Source organism: Dendrobium catenatum, unplaced genomic scaffold (genome assembly GCF_001605985.2).
Source record: "Dendrobium catenatum unplaced genomic scaffold, ASM160598v2 original_scaffold_96786, whole genome shotgun sequence".
Lineage (NCBI taxonomy): Eukaryota > Viridiplantae > Streptophyta > Magnoliopsida > Asparagales > Orchidaceae > Dendrobium > Dendrobium catenatum.
The window spans coordinates 655,394-671,134 of NW_021415225.1; the positions used below are offsets into that span (position 1 = coordinate 655,394).

General features: G+C 38.2%; 1 protein-coding gene across 2 annotated transcripts in view; it reads left to right on the forward strand.

The window, feature by feature from the left end:
- The first annotated feature begins 4,493 nt into the window (after window positions 1-4,493).
- LOC110109007 (indole-3-glycerol phosphate synthase, chloroplastic) overlaps window positions 4,494-15,741 on the forward strand; it is a 39,876-nt gene continuing 28,628 nt past the window's right edge. Inside the window, exons 1-3 of one of the 2 annotated variants that reach the window (XM_020839897.2) lie at window positions 4,494-4,981; window positions 5,245-5,502; window positions 5,582-5,758. In XM_020839897.2, the coding sequence (XP_020695556.1) occupies window positions 4,769-4,981; window positions 5,245-5,502; window positions 5,582-5,758 (648 nt within the window). In that variant the 5' untranslated portion in view covers window positions 4,494-4,768. The remainder of the gene's footprint in view (window positions 4,982-5,244; window positions 5,503-5,581; window positions 5,759-15,741) is intronic. The other variant, XM_020839898.2, reaches the window with a different exon arrangement.

Here is a 15,741-nt window from a genome sequence, read left to right on the forward strand (position 1 = left end):
TATGTTATTCTTTTTTTTCCACTATATCTATTCACATTTTATTTTAATGGCTTATAACTAATTTAGTGTTCAACTACTTTGATTTTTATGGTTAGTGATGTATTGAGGTACATTCATGCATGTCTTAAATTTATTATTTTGTTATTGTCTATTTATTTATCTCAAGTTATATTACAATGCATTTATTAATGGTCTAAGACTCTATAGGATAAAATTTCAATTGACTAATTTTTCTTTGATTAAAATAGATAACTTTAGATTATTGGTGTCTTGCATCTCTTGGAGATATATACTCTAATAATTATCTAATTTGATAAGTTTTAGCATCTAACAGTGGGATAGCTTCTATATAATAACAACAATAATAACATCAAGCATTTGTCCCATTACGTGGGATTGGTTATATGAATCTTTTTTCATCATTGTGTCATGTTAAAAGGTAAATTCTCATTTAAATCTAATAAAGAAAGATCATTTCTAATATTTTCTAACCAAGTGGGATAGCTTCTATGTATATTTAAAATTTATAATTGTTAATGCATGGTAAGTATATGCATTTATTTGCGGCTCATGTGATGTTTTTTTTTTTAATCAATTCCCATATCATTGCTAGAGCAATCCCAATCTCAATGTGTATTGACTTGTGAATTACAACAAGTGGCTATAGAAAATAGGGATGGTAGTCCTTAAACTGCATCTCAATCTATTGATGAGCATGTTGTGTCTTGATATATAACCCAAGAACAGTATGAAAATAAAATTTCTATTGTGGGAGTATCTTGTGGAGGTTAAGGTTTTGTTTGAGATGGCTTTCTTTCTGTTTTTTAAAGCAGTTTTCTAGCACAAAATTTTTTAATTTTGTGCTAGAAAGTTGCTTTATGAAGTAGAAAGAAAGCCGTCCCAAACGAAGCCTAATTCCACTTGCAAGAGGATTGAAGTTCTTTCTTTTACAATGTATTTGTTTTGCGATAAAATTTCAAAAATTAAAGTCATGCACAACATAAGATATGAGAAGGTAAAATCTAAAGAGTCCAAAACTTGTTAATATGTTAGATAAAAGGCAAATAAGATTAAATCTTTTGTCTTTTAATGTTGATGCAAATTTGGAATCCTAATGTTTTATGGAAAAAAAACCACATTCAATAAAATTAGAGAGATAATTGACAAGATGATAATTGTGCATGAATATGCATTCATATGGTTGAGCATGCTTAGTTTAACATATTATCCAAATGGTAAAATCTTAATTTTTGAGGTGTTTCATGAAATACAATAAAAAAAGATTGTATTAAAGTGCATGGATGTGAGAAAGTAAAGCTAAAATGTTGACTTAAGAATGTTCATATGGCTTCATTAACTTCATATTATTGGAACTCCAATCAAACTATAGGCTATATGTGTTTAATTGTGCATTTCATTGACCAAACATGAAATATTCAAAATAAAATCATAAATTTGTTGAATAAACATCTCATAGTGGAACTTTTATTACGTCCTCTGACTGGACGTAGCTCTACGTTCGGTCAGAGGATTGTTACTCGGTTTTTGCTCGGTATTGCTAGATATTCTTTGGTAATAATGAGGATTACCGCTATGTGAAGATCAATACCGAGTAATACCGAGCAATGCCGAGCAATACCGAGTTTTCCCAAAAAATACCGAGTTTTTCTAGAAAAAACTCAGTATTTTTTGGGAAAATTCAGTATTGCTCGATATTGCTCGGTATTTTTTCTTCACATAATGGTATTTCTTGTTATTGTTGGTATTGCTTGGTATTTACTCGGTATTTCTCGTTTTGTGCCTGCGATCTTAGTACCGGCCGAACGTAGCTCTACGTATGTTCACCAGACGTAATAAAAGTTCTCTCATAGTGGCACTTACATATGTGATGCTATATGATTTTTGGTTGAAATGGAAGCTCCAAGATAAAGTTTCTAAATCACTTTGAACAACGCAACTAACTACATAAAAGAAAATTTTTAATAAAGGGGAAGTTGTATTTTCCTGGTCTTTTCTTTCATGCTAGATATTGTGCACACATCCTTAATATACTTGTTCAGGATGGGCTTAAAGAAGATCAATATATTATTCAGAATATGTTGGAGATATTTAAGTACTTAAAGAGTCAGCCACTAAGTTATACAAGTATGTAAAAGTGTCTAAACAGCTTAGAGTTCTCACCACAAAGTCTTTATCTATTGATGTTTCAACAAAGTGGAACACAACTTTCATTATGCCACTATGTAACTATATATTATGATTATAGATGTTTGCTGGCTTATACTAATTGTTTGAAATATGAAAAAAATTATAAGTTTTCTTTCAATTTTTAACAATGTCTCAAAGATGGCTTATGGTAATTCATATCTCACAGCCAATATATTTCTACTACTATTGGGCATGTCTAGAAGCTTCTAATAGAAGAGTGCATGTCACTAGATGAATCATGAGAAACATGACTATAGCTATGAAACTAAAATTTGATAAGTATTAGGAATACTATAATCTTTTGATGCTTTTTTTAGTTGTGTTGGATCCAAGATTGAAATTTAAGTACATTAGTTCCGCATTTGCAGAGATATATTTACCATATGAACTACATTATATTGTTCAAAATATTCAAGTTCCTATATGTTTTGAGGTGTAATTAATCACCATGACCTTTTTGAAGATCTCCAAAATGCGTATCCAACTAGCATCCCATTCTAACAACTGAGGTTTCGTTTGGGACGATTTTTTTTACTACTTTCTAAAGCATCTTTAGTACAAAAAATTTTTGAACTGAAAATTTTTGTTCTAGAAAACTGCTTTAGAAAGCAACAAAAAAGCCGTCCCAAATGAAGTCTAAGTTAAATAAAATAGCAAATGAGTGCATCTTTCTAATATAAGCATTCAAAATCCAAAACAAAACAAAGAAAAGCAAAACTCTATGCATCAACAGTCATTGGCTTGACGAAAGTCGAGCGACAGTAGGATGCCGGGAGAAAGTATGACGTCGGTTGACGGCCGGGTGAAAGTCCGGTGTCAGTCAGCAGCCAGGATAAAGTCTAGGGTCGGTCTATGGCTGGGCAAAAGTTTGATGACAGACTGCGATCGGGCTGAAGTCTAGCGTCAATCGACGACCTGGAGAAAGTTTGACGTCAGTCGGTGGTCGGGTGAAAATTCGGTGTCGGTCGGTGGTCAGACAAAAGTCTGGCGTCGGTTAGCGGTTAGTCGGAAGTCCAAGAATTGTCGATGGAAGTCCGATGATGATCGGTGGCAAGGCAGAAGTCTTACGACGTCCGATAACTAGGCAATGGTTGAGGAGGAGCTTGGTGGTAAGAGAGATCTCAGATGTCTCTTCATTCTTCCTTTTTTTTGTCTTCTTTCCCTCCTTTTGTGAAAATGAGAGGTCAAATTATAATTATTCAAGAGTGGCATGATTAGTAAATAGGGAAAAGATTTAGAGTATGTTGGAAGTGTTTCGGATTGATGACAAATTTTAACTCCCTTAATTATGGACCTTTCATTGAGCATTTGATGCCTTAATGATGTCATTATTTGTTGATCTTAGGCTCGTTGGATTCTTCTCATCGGGCCGCTCGATTCGACTATAAACATGCAATATATGCATATCATTTGGTCATCCAGTTTATATTTTGAACTTTCCAAACGTGCTTTAGGCCCTTGATACCCATTTGGATTCGGATTGGATCAAATTTGGTGTCGTTGGGTTCATCTTTTTGAGATGTTCAGTTCGACTATAAGTTTAATGAACTTGGAGTTCAGATGGTCCTAGAATTAATTTCAAAAATTTTTTATTCAACTTTGTCTCGAGCTTTGTGCCGGATCAATATAATTTTTTGTTGATATATAAATCATGATGTGCTAGCTTTCAAGGGAATAGAGATAATCTCAAAGGCAATTGCTTTCTTATAATATAAAGAGTTGCACAAAGTAATCATACTATATCAACATAAGAAGAGTTATAAATTATTTTCTAAATTATCAAAGCCTCTTTACCAAACCTTTAACACTACATACTTAACAATTCACATATACATCTCAAAATACCTATAAAAATCATCATAATGATATCATCCCAACTTATTAAATTTTAGGGATTTTTACATACATAACACTTAAAAATTTCCTATTTACTCATCTAACACCTAAACTTATCTATTTACACATCTACCACTTAAAACATACTTGACTTTCTAAAATACCATTCCATCATCTTCTCCGTCAAAACCCCACCGGATAACAAAGGCATCCTCCAGCTCACTAACGATACTCGCCGTCTCATCGGCCACGCATTCTACCGCGTTCCCTTCCGTTTCAAGAACTCCACTGACGGCTCCCTCTTCTCTTTCTCTACCACCTTCGCCTTCGCCATCATTGCAGCCCCTATTTCCTGAAGAAAGCTACATTAACTTGCTTGTTTTTTTTTTTTTTTGAAATAGTAATAATTTATATATATAAAGTCGGTTTTAATGGCAATACCAAGTGGATAAACGTCTGTTTTGAAATATTCCATTCAATCCGAAGGCTTCTCGATGGGCGGGCGCTGCAATTCCGGCACTTGGCTGCTTGAGGTCGGGAACCCGTCGTCTTGCAGTACGTGACTGCGCTTTTGCCTCTGGGGAGTGAATAAAATACTGGCTTCCAGCTTACTTCGCTTTTTCCGGCTAACCACTTCTCTCAATTCTTTCATCCGTTGATAAGTTCCTTGGAAAGGAGAGTTCTTGCAATCATTTTCTCTTCGATTCGCTTACTTCGGGGGAAAATGGAGGGGATTTTGATCGGTGATGCGTCCAGGGTTCGGTTTGTGCCGCTGGCCTTGGGAGCCAAAGGACGCAGGAAAAGCTTGCGTTTTGAGGATTTAAAATTCGGGATTTCGAAGGGAGGTAGAAAGGGATTCGTTCCTCTTCGCTGCATCAGTTCTGATGATGTACGTGATATTCTTCTATTGGTTATTGGGTCTAATGGTAGTGAAAAGGTTTTGTTTTATTTTTGCTTGCTGTTCAAATATTAAGCCCATCTGCATGATTTGGCAGATTTAATGGATTTTTTGTAAGGTAGGGTTCTTACGAACTTTGTGGATGACCATTTTGATAGTGACCATTAATTGGATTGGTTATTCTTTACCTTCTCGCCATGTTCTTCATTTCAAAATCATCTTTCCTCCATTCTGTTAACTTACATTTAAAATATTCATGATTTGTATAAATACAATAGTATCTGAAGCTATTATTTTCACAGGAGTCCCCCGCTGAAGCAGCAAGGAAGTTACTAAGCAAAGATTTCATTGCAAATTTTGTTGAAGTCAGAGAGTGGGAAAGTGGAAAGTCTCTAGATACGATATTAGAAAATCAAGGCATAAGAATTAGAAGACGACCTCCCAATGGACCTCCTGCACACAGTGTGGGACCCTTTGAATTCCGTTTAGAGAGCGAGGGAAATACACCTCGCAACATTTTGGAAAAAATTATTTGGAACAAGGACGTTGAAGTTGCACAGGTATTTTCAGTTCTGAGTATGTAATCTCATAAAAATTCGGTATATTAAAGAATTTGCTTCTGCTCTATTTTATTTTCAGTTAAGAGAGAGAAAACCGTTAAGCATGATCAACAAAGATATTAAGAATGCTCCGCCTGTCAGAGATTTTCTAGGGGCTTTGAAAGCATCTTATCAACGAACTGGTATGCCCGCTTTGATAGCTGAGGTGAAAAAGGCGTCTCCAAGCAGCGGAGTGCTTCGGGAGGACTTTGATCCGGTTTGATTTTTGATTTTGCATTCTGTTATTTGTTCCATGACATTGAACTGAAGCTTCTAACTAATCACAAAAAATAGAGTGATTTACTAAGAGGGTGTTTGGAATCACTTTTAATTTTTATTTTAGATACTTTCTTTATTAGATTTAAATGAGAATTTGATTCTTAACAGAATACAATGTAGAAAAACAATTCATGTAGCCGACTCCACGTAGTGGGATAAAAGCTTGATGTTGTTGTTGTTATTGTATATTATAAAATGAAATAAAAACTATGTTTTGTATTATTGTTCATTATTTTCAAATAAATATGGTTTGTCATTGGTCTAAAGTGAGAGGAAGGCGGAGTGGGCAAGAACCAAGTGAGTGGGAGGCCGAGGAGGCAAGAACCTGGAAGTGGTGATAGTTGGAGCCAGTATGGTTGCTCAATCTTCACAACTACTCCGACAATCTCCTTGACCTTATCTCCCATCTACTCCCTGTTCTACCACCACGGGCAGAACCCCATATAGGTGAGGGCAGGCAATTGCCCAACCTCAAAATTTATTTCTACATATGAGATGGGCAATTTTGGATGGTGTAACACCAGATTTCTCTCACCCTTGTCAGAATAATATACATGGAAGATCAATGGTCAGCTCAAAGGAGTTCCTAAAAAGATTATATAACTGACCAAAAAAACATAACAATCAATTTGGATCTTCCAAATTCTTTGGTAATGCTTGGTTTGGTTACCTTCACTTAGATAAGATTCTTCCATCAACAATGAGTACTACTGCTCAAATAAATGTATTCGATTCAACCTAGTTTGCGAGATTTTATGCTTCTTGTCAACTTTTTTGGTGCTTATCCAAATAAGATCCTTATGATCTCGTGTTGCATTGTGTCATTTTCATCATGACCTCTTTAGTTGTAAGCGCTTTCCATTTAGTAACTCCTAGCATGGAGGAAATCACTGTACCTAGAACTCACGGTTATTTTCCAATGGTTTGGTGCCATGTTATTTGTAGACCAAATCATCCATGCTTAGTTAGTTTTCATTAATTAGAGTCGTTGTGTGGATCAGTCATGCTTCTAGTAGAGCTGCTCTTCTTGATAACTGAGTATATCCGTCCACCTTAGCATCCATGTGCTCAATGATACCCACTATTTATGCCCCTTCCCTTGCTAATGGGGGGCGGAACTAGGGGGGGGAGCGAGAGAGGGAGAGAGGGAGAGAGGGAGAGAGGGAGAGAGAGCGAGGGAGGGAGGGAGAGAGGGAGAGAGAGAGAGGGAGAGAGAGAGAGAGAGAGAGAGAGAGAGAGAGAGAGAGAGAGAGAGAGAGAGAGAGAGAAAGAGAGAGAGGGAGTGTGGTGGGGCCTAACTCACTAATTTAAGCTTTGTATTGGAGGGAAAATTTGAATTAGGGGCTGTTTAGAGATTATGTAATTTTCTTTTTTGCTTTAATTACTTTCTTCTTGCTAGGGTTAGAGTTATCTTGATTTTGGAGGTTGAGTTTGAGATCTAAGGTTTTGCTTTTGGGCTCTAGGCTTTGGCTAGAGATTTGAAGAGTTGAATCTTCATCTCGAACTGAAGATTCTTGTATCGTTTGCTTTTTTTTTTTCTTTGGCTGAATTGGAGACTTTATCTTGCTGTTTTCTCTATTAATTTTGGAATATCCGCACCAAATTTGTTGAATTTCTCTGAAATTCAGCAATTTCCTGCACTGTGGTCAAATTGGTATCAAAGCGTTTCTAACAAAATGACTAGGGTTAAGCTCTGATGCCTGTGTTATGTAGATCAGGTGGAGTTTGCATTATTGATTGCCTCGATGCTGTTATAAGATGTGTTGAAGCTAAGGTATCATGCTATTGAAGTATGTGGAATCTCAACTCTTGTGAAATAAATTCTGTTAACTTTTCTTTTATTGATGCAAATCTCCCTGCTCCCTAGAGCATTTATAATGATGTCATCGTAATTTAGTTAGTCCTGAATAATTTTGATGTATTACATATCTTGGTCGATATTTGGTAGCTCGCTGAATGACATCTTCTAGCGTCTTATCTAGAGGAAGAGGCTAGATGCTCTACGATGCACCTGATGGTGATCTAGTTGGATTCATTAGGGAGATTGGAACGCCAGAGAGCCTCAAGGTCACCATGGAGACAATACGTACTTTGATATTTTAATGGAGGACTTCATGGTGCTCTCGGCGTTGTCTGCCTGCAACACAATCTTTGAATAGCAACTGCTGAATAACTTCAAGGAAATCGTGTCAAAGTACCACCTTTACCTTAAATTTTCCACGACTGATGGCCTGGCTTCAATTTGGGGAGACTTGTCGGCTTTCCAAAGGTGTTATCTGAATAATGTCTAATAGAAATAGGACCTCAAACCATTGTAACAATAGATGAGCATCGATAAATGAATTTGATGTCGCCTGCCATCAACTACACATCTGACCACATAGCAAGCTTGTTTGATATAAGAAAAGAAACCACTAAACCTAAAATTTTATAGAAATTTGGGAAGAGGTAGAGTAACTACTAACTGCCAAGGAAGGCTAGTTTTCTAATTAGGTGTCAATTTTTGTGATAGTTAAAAAGGATAGCAGGGATTTGCATAGACTTCAAACACGTAAATGAAGCCAGGCCAAAAGAGGTGTGTAAGTGCTCCCCAACATTGACTTGCTCTTTTGGTTAGGTGGTTAGACACAAATGTCTTAGTGATGCAATGGGTAAGATGATGTTTGAGGTGGCATTTCGTGGAAACTATTTTTATTTGATGATAGGCGATGCAGGGGAAAGCATTAGGAGTGATTTGAGGTCTTTTGAATTGGGAAGTGGAAAATCAAAGGATTCTCAAGACTTATTAGGAGGCTTGGATTTGGATGTCTTTGTATTGATTAATTTTGTGAGGAGCTAAAAGGGAAGTTAGGTTGGGAGTTATCCACTTGTTCATCTCATGTTCGATCTGATTGAGGGAAAACTACTCTAGTAGACATGTAGACATGGTACTTTAGTTTGAGAAATATGTTGCAAAAGTACCTTCTTGAATATAGTGGTAATATCATTGATATGTTAATTTTCACTAATCATGTCTTATCCATTGGTGAGCAATGCATTACACATCTTTTAGGATAAGATCCATGATATCATTCTAGTATTCTTAAGAAGTGGATGGGGACTAGCTGGTAGATTTTCTGCAATCTTAGTGGCATCTTCTTTACCATTCTCAAACAAGATGCAAAACATGCTTGATAATAAGATCAATTTCTTTATATTGTTGTTTCTATCTTCTATGCATCTTATTCCTTATTCTTTGGGCACTGCTCCCCCTCTTCAAAGAGAATGCCTTGTCCTAAATAATATGAGCATTAGTTTTCTCTTCTTGTTGATATCTAATATTGGATGTCTTTAGGTTGGGATTTGTTACGCTAGAGGAGGGTAGGAGCCAGCTAGTTGGCCCAAATCGGCCAAACCCAACAAAATTGCTGGGCGGGAACCTGAGCAACAACAGAGAGGGGATTTCGGCCCCTCTTGTGGGTCCCATGAAAGTTAATATTCACTATGTAAGGAAGGTTTTTATGCTCTTAATTGATTAGGAAGGTTTACTAAATTATATTTAGGCTAATTAGGAAGGGCCTCATTATTTAGGAAGATTTCATAAATTATGTTTATGCTGATTCGAAAGGTTTTATTTATGTTATTATGTTCTAGTGCTATTTAAGGGGGAGTTGTCTAGGATTTAGTTTATGATATTGCTGAGTTTTATTTTCCTAGTATTGTTGTGAGTTCCTAGTAGCATTTGGGGTTTTTGGAAGAGCTGATCTACCTCTCGAATAATAGATCAATTGTATCTTGCTTTATTATTGAAGAGATAATCCAAAAATAAACCCTATTTTGGTGTTCCTACGTCTTTCTTATCTTTTACTTGCTATTTCCTCTTCCACGAGGTATCAAATTGGTATCAAAGACAAGATCCGGGTACCTATGGAAGGAAGAAAGGTAGAAGTGTTGGAAAGAGAGATCAGACAATTGAAATATGATTTCGAAGAAAAAATTTTAGATTTCAAAATTCAAATTTCAGTCGTCTACGAGAAGGATGAGATCAAGAAGCTGATCCGAGAGACGTTGGAGGCAGTAATCATCAGGCGATCGTGAGTCCTTTTTCTAGCCAAGTCTTATTGATAAAAAAGAAGGATGTGAGCTATAGATTCTATGTGGATTATCGGGCCCTGAATAAGGAGACTGTGCCATAAAAGTTTCTTATTTCGGTGATAAATGAGTTGTTGATGAGCTATGTGGAGCGGTGGTATTCACGAAGATGGATAGAAGGCTGGGTACCATCAGATCAGGATGAGAGGGGAGCATCTCCCAAAGATTGCATTCAGGACACATGAGGGACGCTACAAGTTCTTGGTGATGCCGTTTGGTCTCACCAACACACTTGCTACTTTCTAGTCCCTCATGAATAGGGTGTTCCGACCATACTTTAGGAGACTTGTACTGATTTTCATTGATGACATCTTGGTGTACAGCATGTCGGACGAGGAGAATTTGGAGCACTTGAAGGTGGTATTGAAGGTGTTACAAGAGCATCAGCTACCGACTAACCTGAAGAAGTGTTTCTTTGCGCAATCTAGTGTGGAGTACTTGAGCATGTGGTATCTCAAGAGGGGGTGGCCGCCTGATCATGCCAAGATTGAGGCTATGATGAAATGGCCGCTACCTAGGAGTCTGAAGGAGTTGAAAGGTTTTCCTAGGGTTGATTAGGTACTATAGTAGATTTTTGAGGTGATACAACACTATAACATGGCTACCGACGGAGCAGCTGAAGAAGGATAGTTTTATGTAGGGATAGACAGCTACCCAGGGCTTTAAGAGATTGAAGAAAACCATGGCCATAGTACCAATCCTGCCCTTATCAGATTTCGATCAAGTTTTTATGGTGGAGACTGATGCATTAGGATATGGTTTGGGGGCAGTGCTCATATAGAATCAGAAACCCATAGCTTACTTCAGCTATGTGTTGACAATCAGAGCTAGATTGAAGTCTGTGTATGAGAGGGACGTACAGTTTGAGATAGGTGATAGGGTATACTTAAATCTTCGTCCATATAAACAAATGACGGTAAATAACAGGAGTATTGCAAAGCTAGTCCCGAGGTACTTTGGTACCTATGAGATATTGGAGAGGATTAGAGTAGTGGCTTATCGATTGAAGTTACCCCGACTGTTACTATACATTCAATGTTTCACGTGTCACAGTTGAGGAGATCTATTGGTGATCATACATCTAGTTCAGAGTCACCTCTAACACTGTTGAAGGATTTGAAGGTGGTGTTAGAACCATTGGAGCTGGAAGGGGTACGACAGGAAAAGAGAGGAATCAAGAAAGTGCTGATAAAATGGAGAAATATAACCATCTATGATGCCACACGGGAGCCATACGAGAGGGTGAAACAACTGTTTTTGTCTTTCCACTTTGAGGATAAGGTGGGTCTTTGGGAGGGGGTTATGGTTATGCCGGAGGAAGGCGAGAGCTAGCCGGTCGGCCCAAACTAACCCAATCCAACACCACTGGGCAGGAACCAGAGCAACAGCAAGGAGGGTTTTTTGGATAGGAAGTACTTGTAGATCGAGAGTATTTCCTATCAATCTTCTAAAAACAACGAGCTTTCTCCACAAAATTCACACCAAACCACAAAAACAGTAGATAATTTATATTACTTGATGAAAGCGAAACGGAAAATACCAAGATACAATTGATCCTCTATTCGAGAGGAGGATCTTTCTCTCCCAAATCTCTAGACGCAGCTAGAGCCCAAAGGAAACCTAAAATCTAAGAGATATCAAATTTCAGCCAAATTCAAGATGCCATAACCCTAGGAAAATCAACTATTTAATCCATACAAATCAAAAGAAAATCCCTAAACAGTCCATACATTCAAATTTCCCTCTCAAAACCCTAAAAAATCCTTCCTAAAGGACTCCGATTGGGCGTTCGGACCGCCCGATCTCCGCAGGAGGCGGAGATCCCGCCTCTGTTTGCGAAACGCCGGTCCTGTGCGGACCGGCTGGACCGGTCTAACAGTTTTGACCCCCCTGTGGAGCCCAAGATAGTTAATATTCACTATGTATGGGCGAGAAAGAATTAGGTAGGATTTGGCTATATAGGCATGGGAGGAAGAGGTTGGTGCTGCAGCTTGATGTATATTGTTTTTCAGTGCTATTACATAGAGAATGATAGTAGATACGGTTTGATGTTTTTGTATTTTTGAACTTGAACCCTTATGTTTAGATGGTTAGGATCATACGTTAGCTTTTCCTCCACCCTGGGCTTGGGTGAGGGAACCTTAAAGTTTTTTGAGCTCTCCATGGAACTGGAGGACTCAATAGGCCTTGTTCTTTGTAGGTTTAGATATGCAGTTATACACTCTAGCGAGTTCGTTGGCTATCTAGTTGTCATATATCAAGCTAAAACGTGTTTTTACAAAGGTTAGGAATGTGTTGGTTGTTCTAGATTCTTTGACACTAGGCTCTAAGAATTGGATTGGTCGTGCAGAAGCCCTAGGAGGTTCCTAATTTACCTAGATGCAAGGAGACTGCAAGGACATAAGCCTTAGGGGTAGTTAGAAAGTTTGAGTGAGTCAATGGGAGTGGGGTGGAAACTTAGCAACTAGTGGTTCTTTCCATTAAGATGGATTTAGCCTAGGTTGACTGCTCTATGAAGTTCAATTTTAATTGAGCCTTAGGTTGGACTAGATTAACCCATAAGGCTTAGGTTGTAAGCTTAGAGTCTAGGGATCTTAGGAAATTAGGTTAGGTTGGACGTGGCGCATGGGTTAGGTTAATTTTGGTAAGGTGGACCTACTTGGGTTAGTTTGACCTAATTTAAGGTTTGGGTTGCTTAGAGCTTAGTTCAATAGGTTAATTAGGTTTCATGGAGCTAGGCATAGGGTTTGGTAGGTCCTAGACCAACCTAAGTTGTGCCAATTCTAGGGTTGGGCTAAATTTGACCTATTTAAACTTAAACTAAGTGGGTCCTTAGTGTTTAGGGAGTCAACTTAGGGTATAAGGGACTTAGTTTATTAAGTTAGGGCCTTTAGTTTGACTAGGATAGGTCTCATATAGATTAATCAAGATAGGTTTGAAGTTAGTGATGATTAGGGTGTGGAATTTGACCAAGGTTTGTATCCAATGTGGGTTACCATAAGGTCCCCGTGTGATTAGCTTAACCATGGTACATGCAAGATGATTGGCTCATAGGCCAAGTCTACTATGTAGACTAGAGCTTGATTGAGTCGTAATTTAATGTTTGAGTCAAATGTTGACCCAGTATGGCCTCTGCATGAGTCAAGATCAGGTTGATTAGGAACTAGTGTTTTGATGTGGGTTAGACCATGCATAATCTTTAGGGTGTTTCTCTAAATAATGAAGGGTTTGGCTTAGGCTTTTTAAGCTGATCTCTGTTTAAAATTGCGCAACGAGATTCGCGCCTTTGCGCAATTCTTCTCAAAGGCGCACGCAATTTGGAGCCTGGAAGAGGCGTACACCTCACCCTGTGTGAGGCGCGCCTCAATTGCGCAATAATGGGTGAGGCGTACGCCTCACCCGTTGGCCCCACCCTACTTAAAATGACTCATTTTTTTTCCCTTAACCCGTTCGGCCCAGGCATTTCCCGATAAACTCCGCCCGCAAGCCCCAGTTCGCGAAACAGAGCCCCTCTTGCACGTTCGGCCACCCTTCCCGCCGCCTCTCCCGCCGGCGCCGCCTCTCTCCGGTGAACTTGAAGTGTCCGGCCGCCTTGTAGGAGAAGTCCACAAACGATTTTAGGTATTTTTTTTAGTTTTTGGCTAGGTTTTTGAAGTGAAAGAAATTCTAGGGTTTTAGATGTTGATGGAGAAGAGGACACACCTATATTGGACACCCTGCGCAGCACATTGTATCGATCTCATTTTGGAGGATCTTGGTGACTTACCTCAGCACAAGAGTGCTCTTTCTAGGGCGAAGAAAATTACAAAGTTAATCTACAATCACTCTTGGGTCTTAAGCTTGATGAGAAAGTTTTCAAAGAAAGAAATCATTCGCCCTGCAACGACTAGGTATGTTCTTAATTTTGTACATTGCAAATCATTCATACTGTATGTTCATAGTTCTTACATTTATGCACTGTGAATCTATAGGTTTGCCACCTCCTATTTGACACTGCAGAGCTTGATGGAGGTGAGACAACACTTGGAAGCCATGTTTACATCAACTGAATGGCTTAACTCTGCTTGGGGGAAGAAAAGTGAGGGGAAGGAAATAAGAAAGATAATTCAGAATGATAAATTTTGGGCTACTGTGACCTATGCCATTTTGAGCACGAGACCCTTAGTACAAGTTCTACGCTTAGTGGATGCAGAGAAGAAACCAGCTATGAGTTTTATTTATAATGCTATGGATGAGGCCAAGGAGTTGATTGCACACAACTTGGGAGGAGAGGAGGCAAGTTATAGGGAGATTTGGGATATCGTTGATGCTCCGTGGGAGGTGCAGTTACACCGTCATCTACATGCAGCGGCATATTATCTCAATCCTCAATTTCAATATTCAGAGAAGAAATCTTCAAATCCGGAGGTGAAGCATGGTCTATATCATTGTATGGAAAGACTAATACCGGAGCAGGTAGATAGGGAGCTTGCAGATTTACAACTTGTTCTGTTCTGGAATAAAGATGGTTTTTTTGGTTTGAATGCAACAAAAGAAACCATTTCTAAACGGTCTCCAGGTATAATTATTTTGGTAAATGCAAGACACTTTATTCAGTTTTGATTATATTTTTTCTTGAAAACAGTTGAATGGTGGATCCAATTTGATGATTCCACCTCTGAGTTACAGAGTTTTACTGTAAGAGTGTTGGGCCTCACTTGTTCTTCTTCTGGGTGTGAGCGAAACTGGAGTACATATAGTCAAGTGCAAACAAAGAGAAGAAATCGACTATCTACACTCAAAATAAACTCCCTCGTATATATAATGCACAACAAGAGGTTAAGAGATAGAAGGTTGAAGAATAAGGGGTTGAAGGATGATGAAGACCTGTTGGTTTGTGATGATGTGTCATATGATAATGAGTGGTTCATAGATGATGAGACATATTTGCCATTATTAGACTTACATCTAGAAGATCTAAATGTGGATGTTTTGAGGGGCGACGCAGATCAAGTAGGCACATCTACTAGTACTACACCACACACATCCACTAGCTCTGCAGCATAACAATCAAGTAAAGGTATTCCAAAACTTCTTATATGCTATCGCAGTATATTTATATGAAGTGACCAATTAACATGCTAATGATCTTTTCTCTTATTGAACAGGGAAGAAAAAAGTGAGTCATATTGAAGATGATGATGACATGACATTCATAGATACAATTGGAGAAGAAGATTCACTTGAAGACCCATTTAGTGATGGGATATGATTGCATTTTATATGTTTTTTGTACTTTGGGAGTTTTGTTGAACTAATATTTTATGATTTTGTACTTTGGGATATGATTTTATTGCATCTACTTTCTTACTTTTCACTATTTTCATATATCATTTAGATGTTTTTATTGTAAGATACAATATTGTTATTATTTTCCTGTTAAAACCCTTAATTTTTCATTTACGCAATTCTGTGTCCGTGAGGCTTACGCCTCAGACCGCCTCGAGGCTTTTGCCTCGCCTCACGGACGAAAATCGCCTTAAGGCTTAATTACACAATTTTAAACCTTGGCGCTGATAAATCAAATGTTCAAAGCTAGGCTTGTGGGCCCACCTATGGTAATTCATGGTTAGGTGGGTCAACTTATGCTTCGAGTAGTGTGTATAAGTTATTATATAGACTTTGGGCTGGGTGAACTCATGAGGCCAAGCTATGTCAATTAGTTTGCTAGGGGGAGTTCAATAAGGTGGCTCATAGGTCAAGTTAGGTTCGGGTCATTGTGGGACACCTAGGTAGATTGAATGGCCTCCC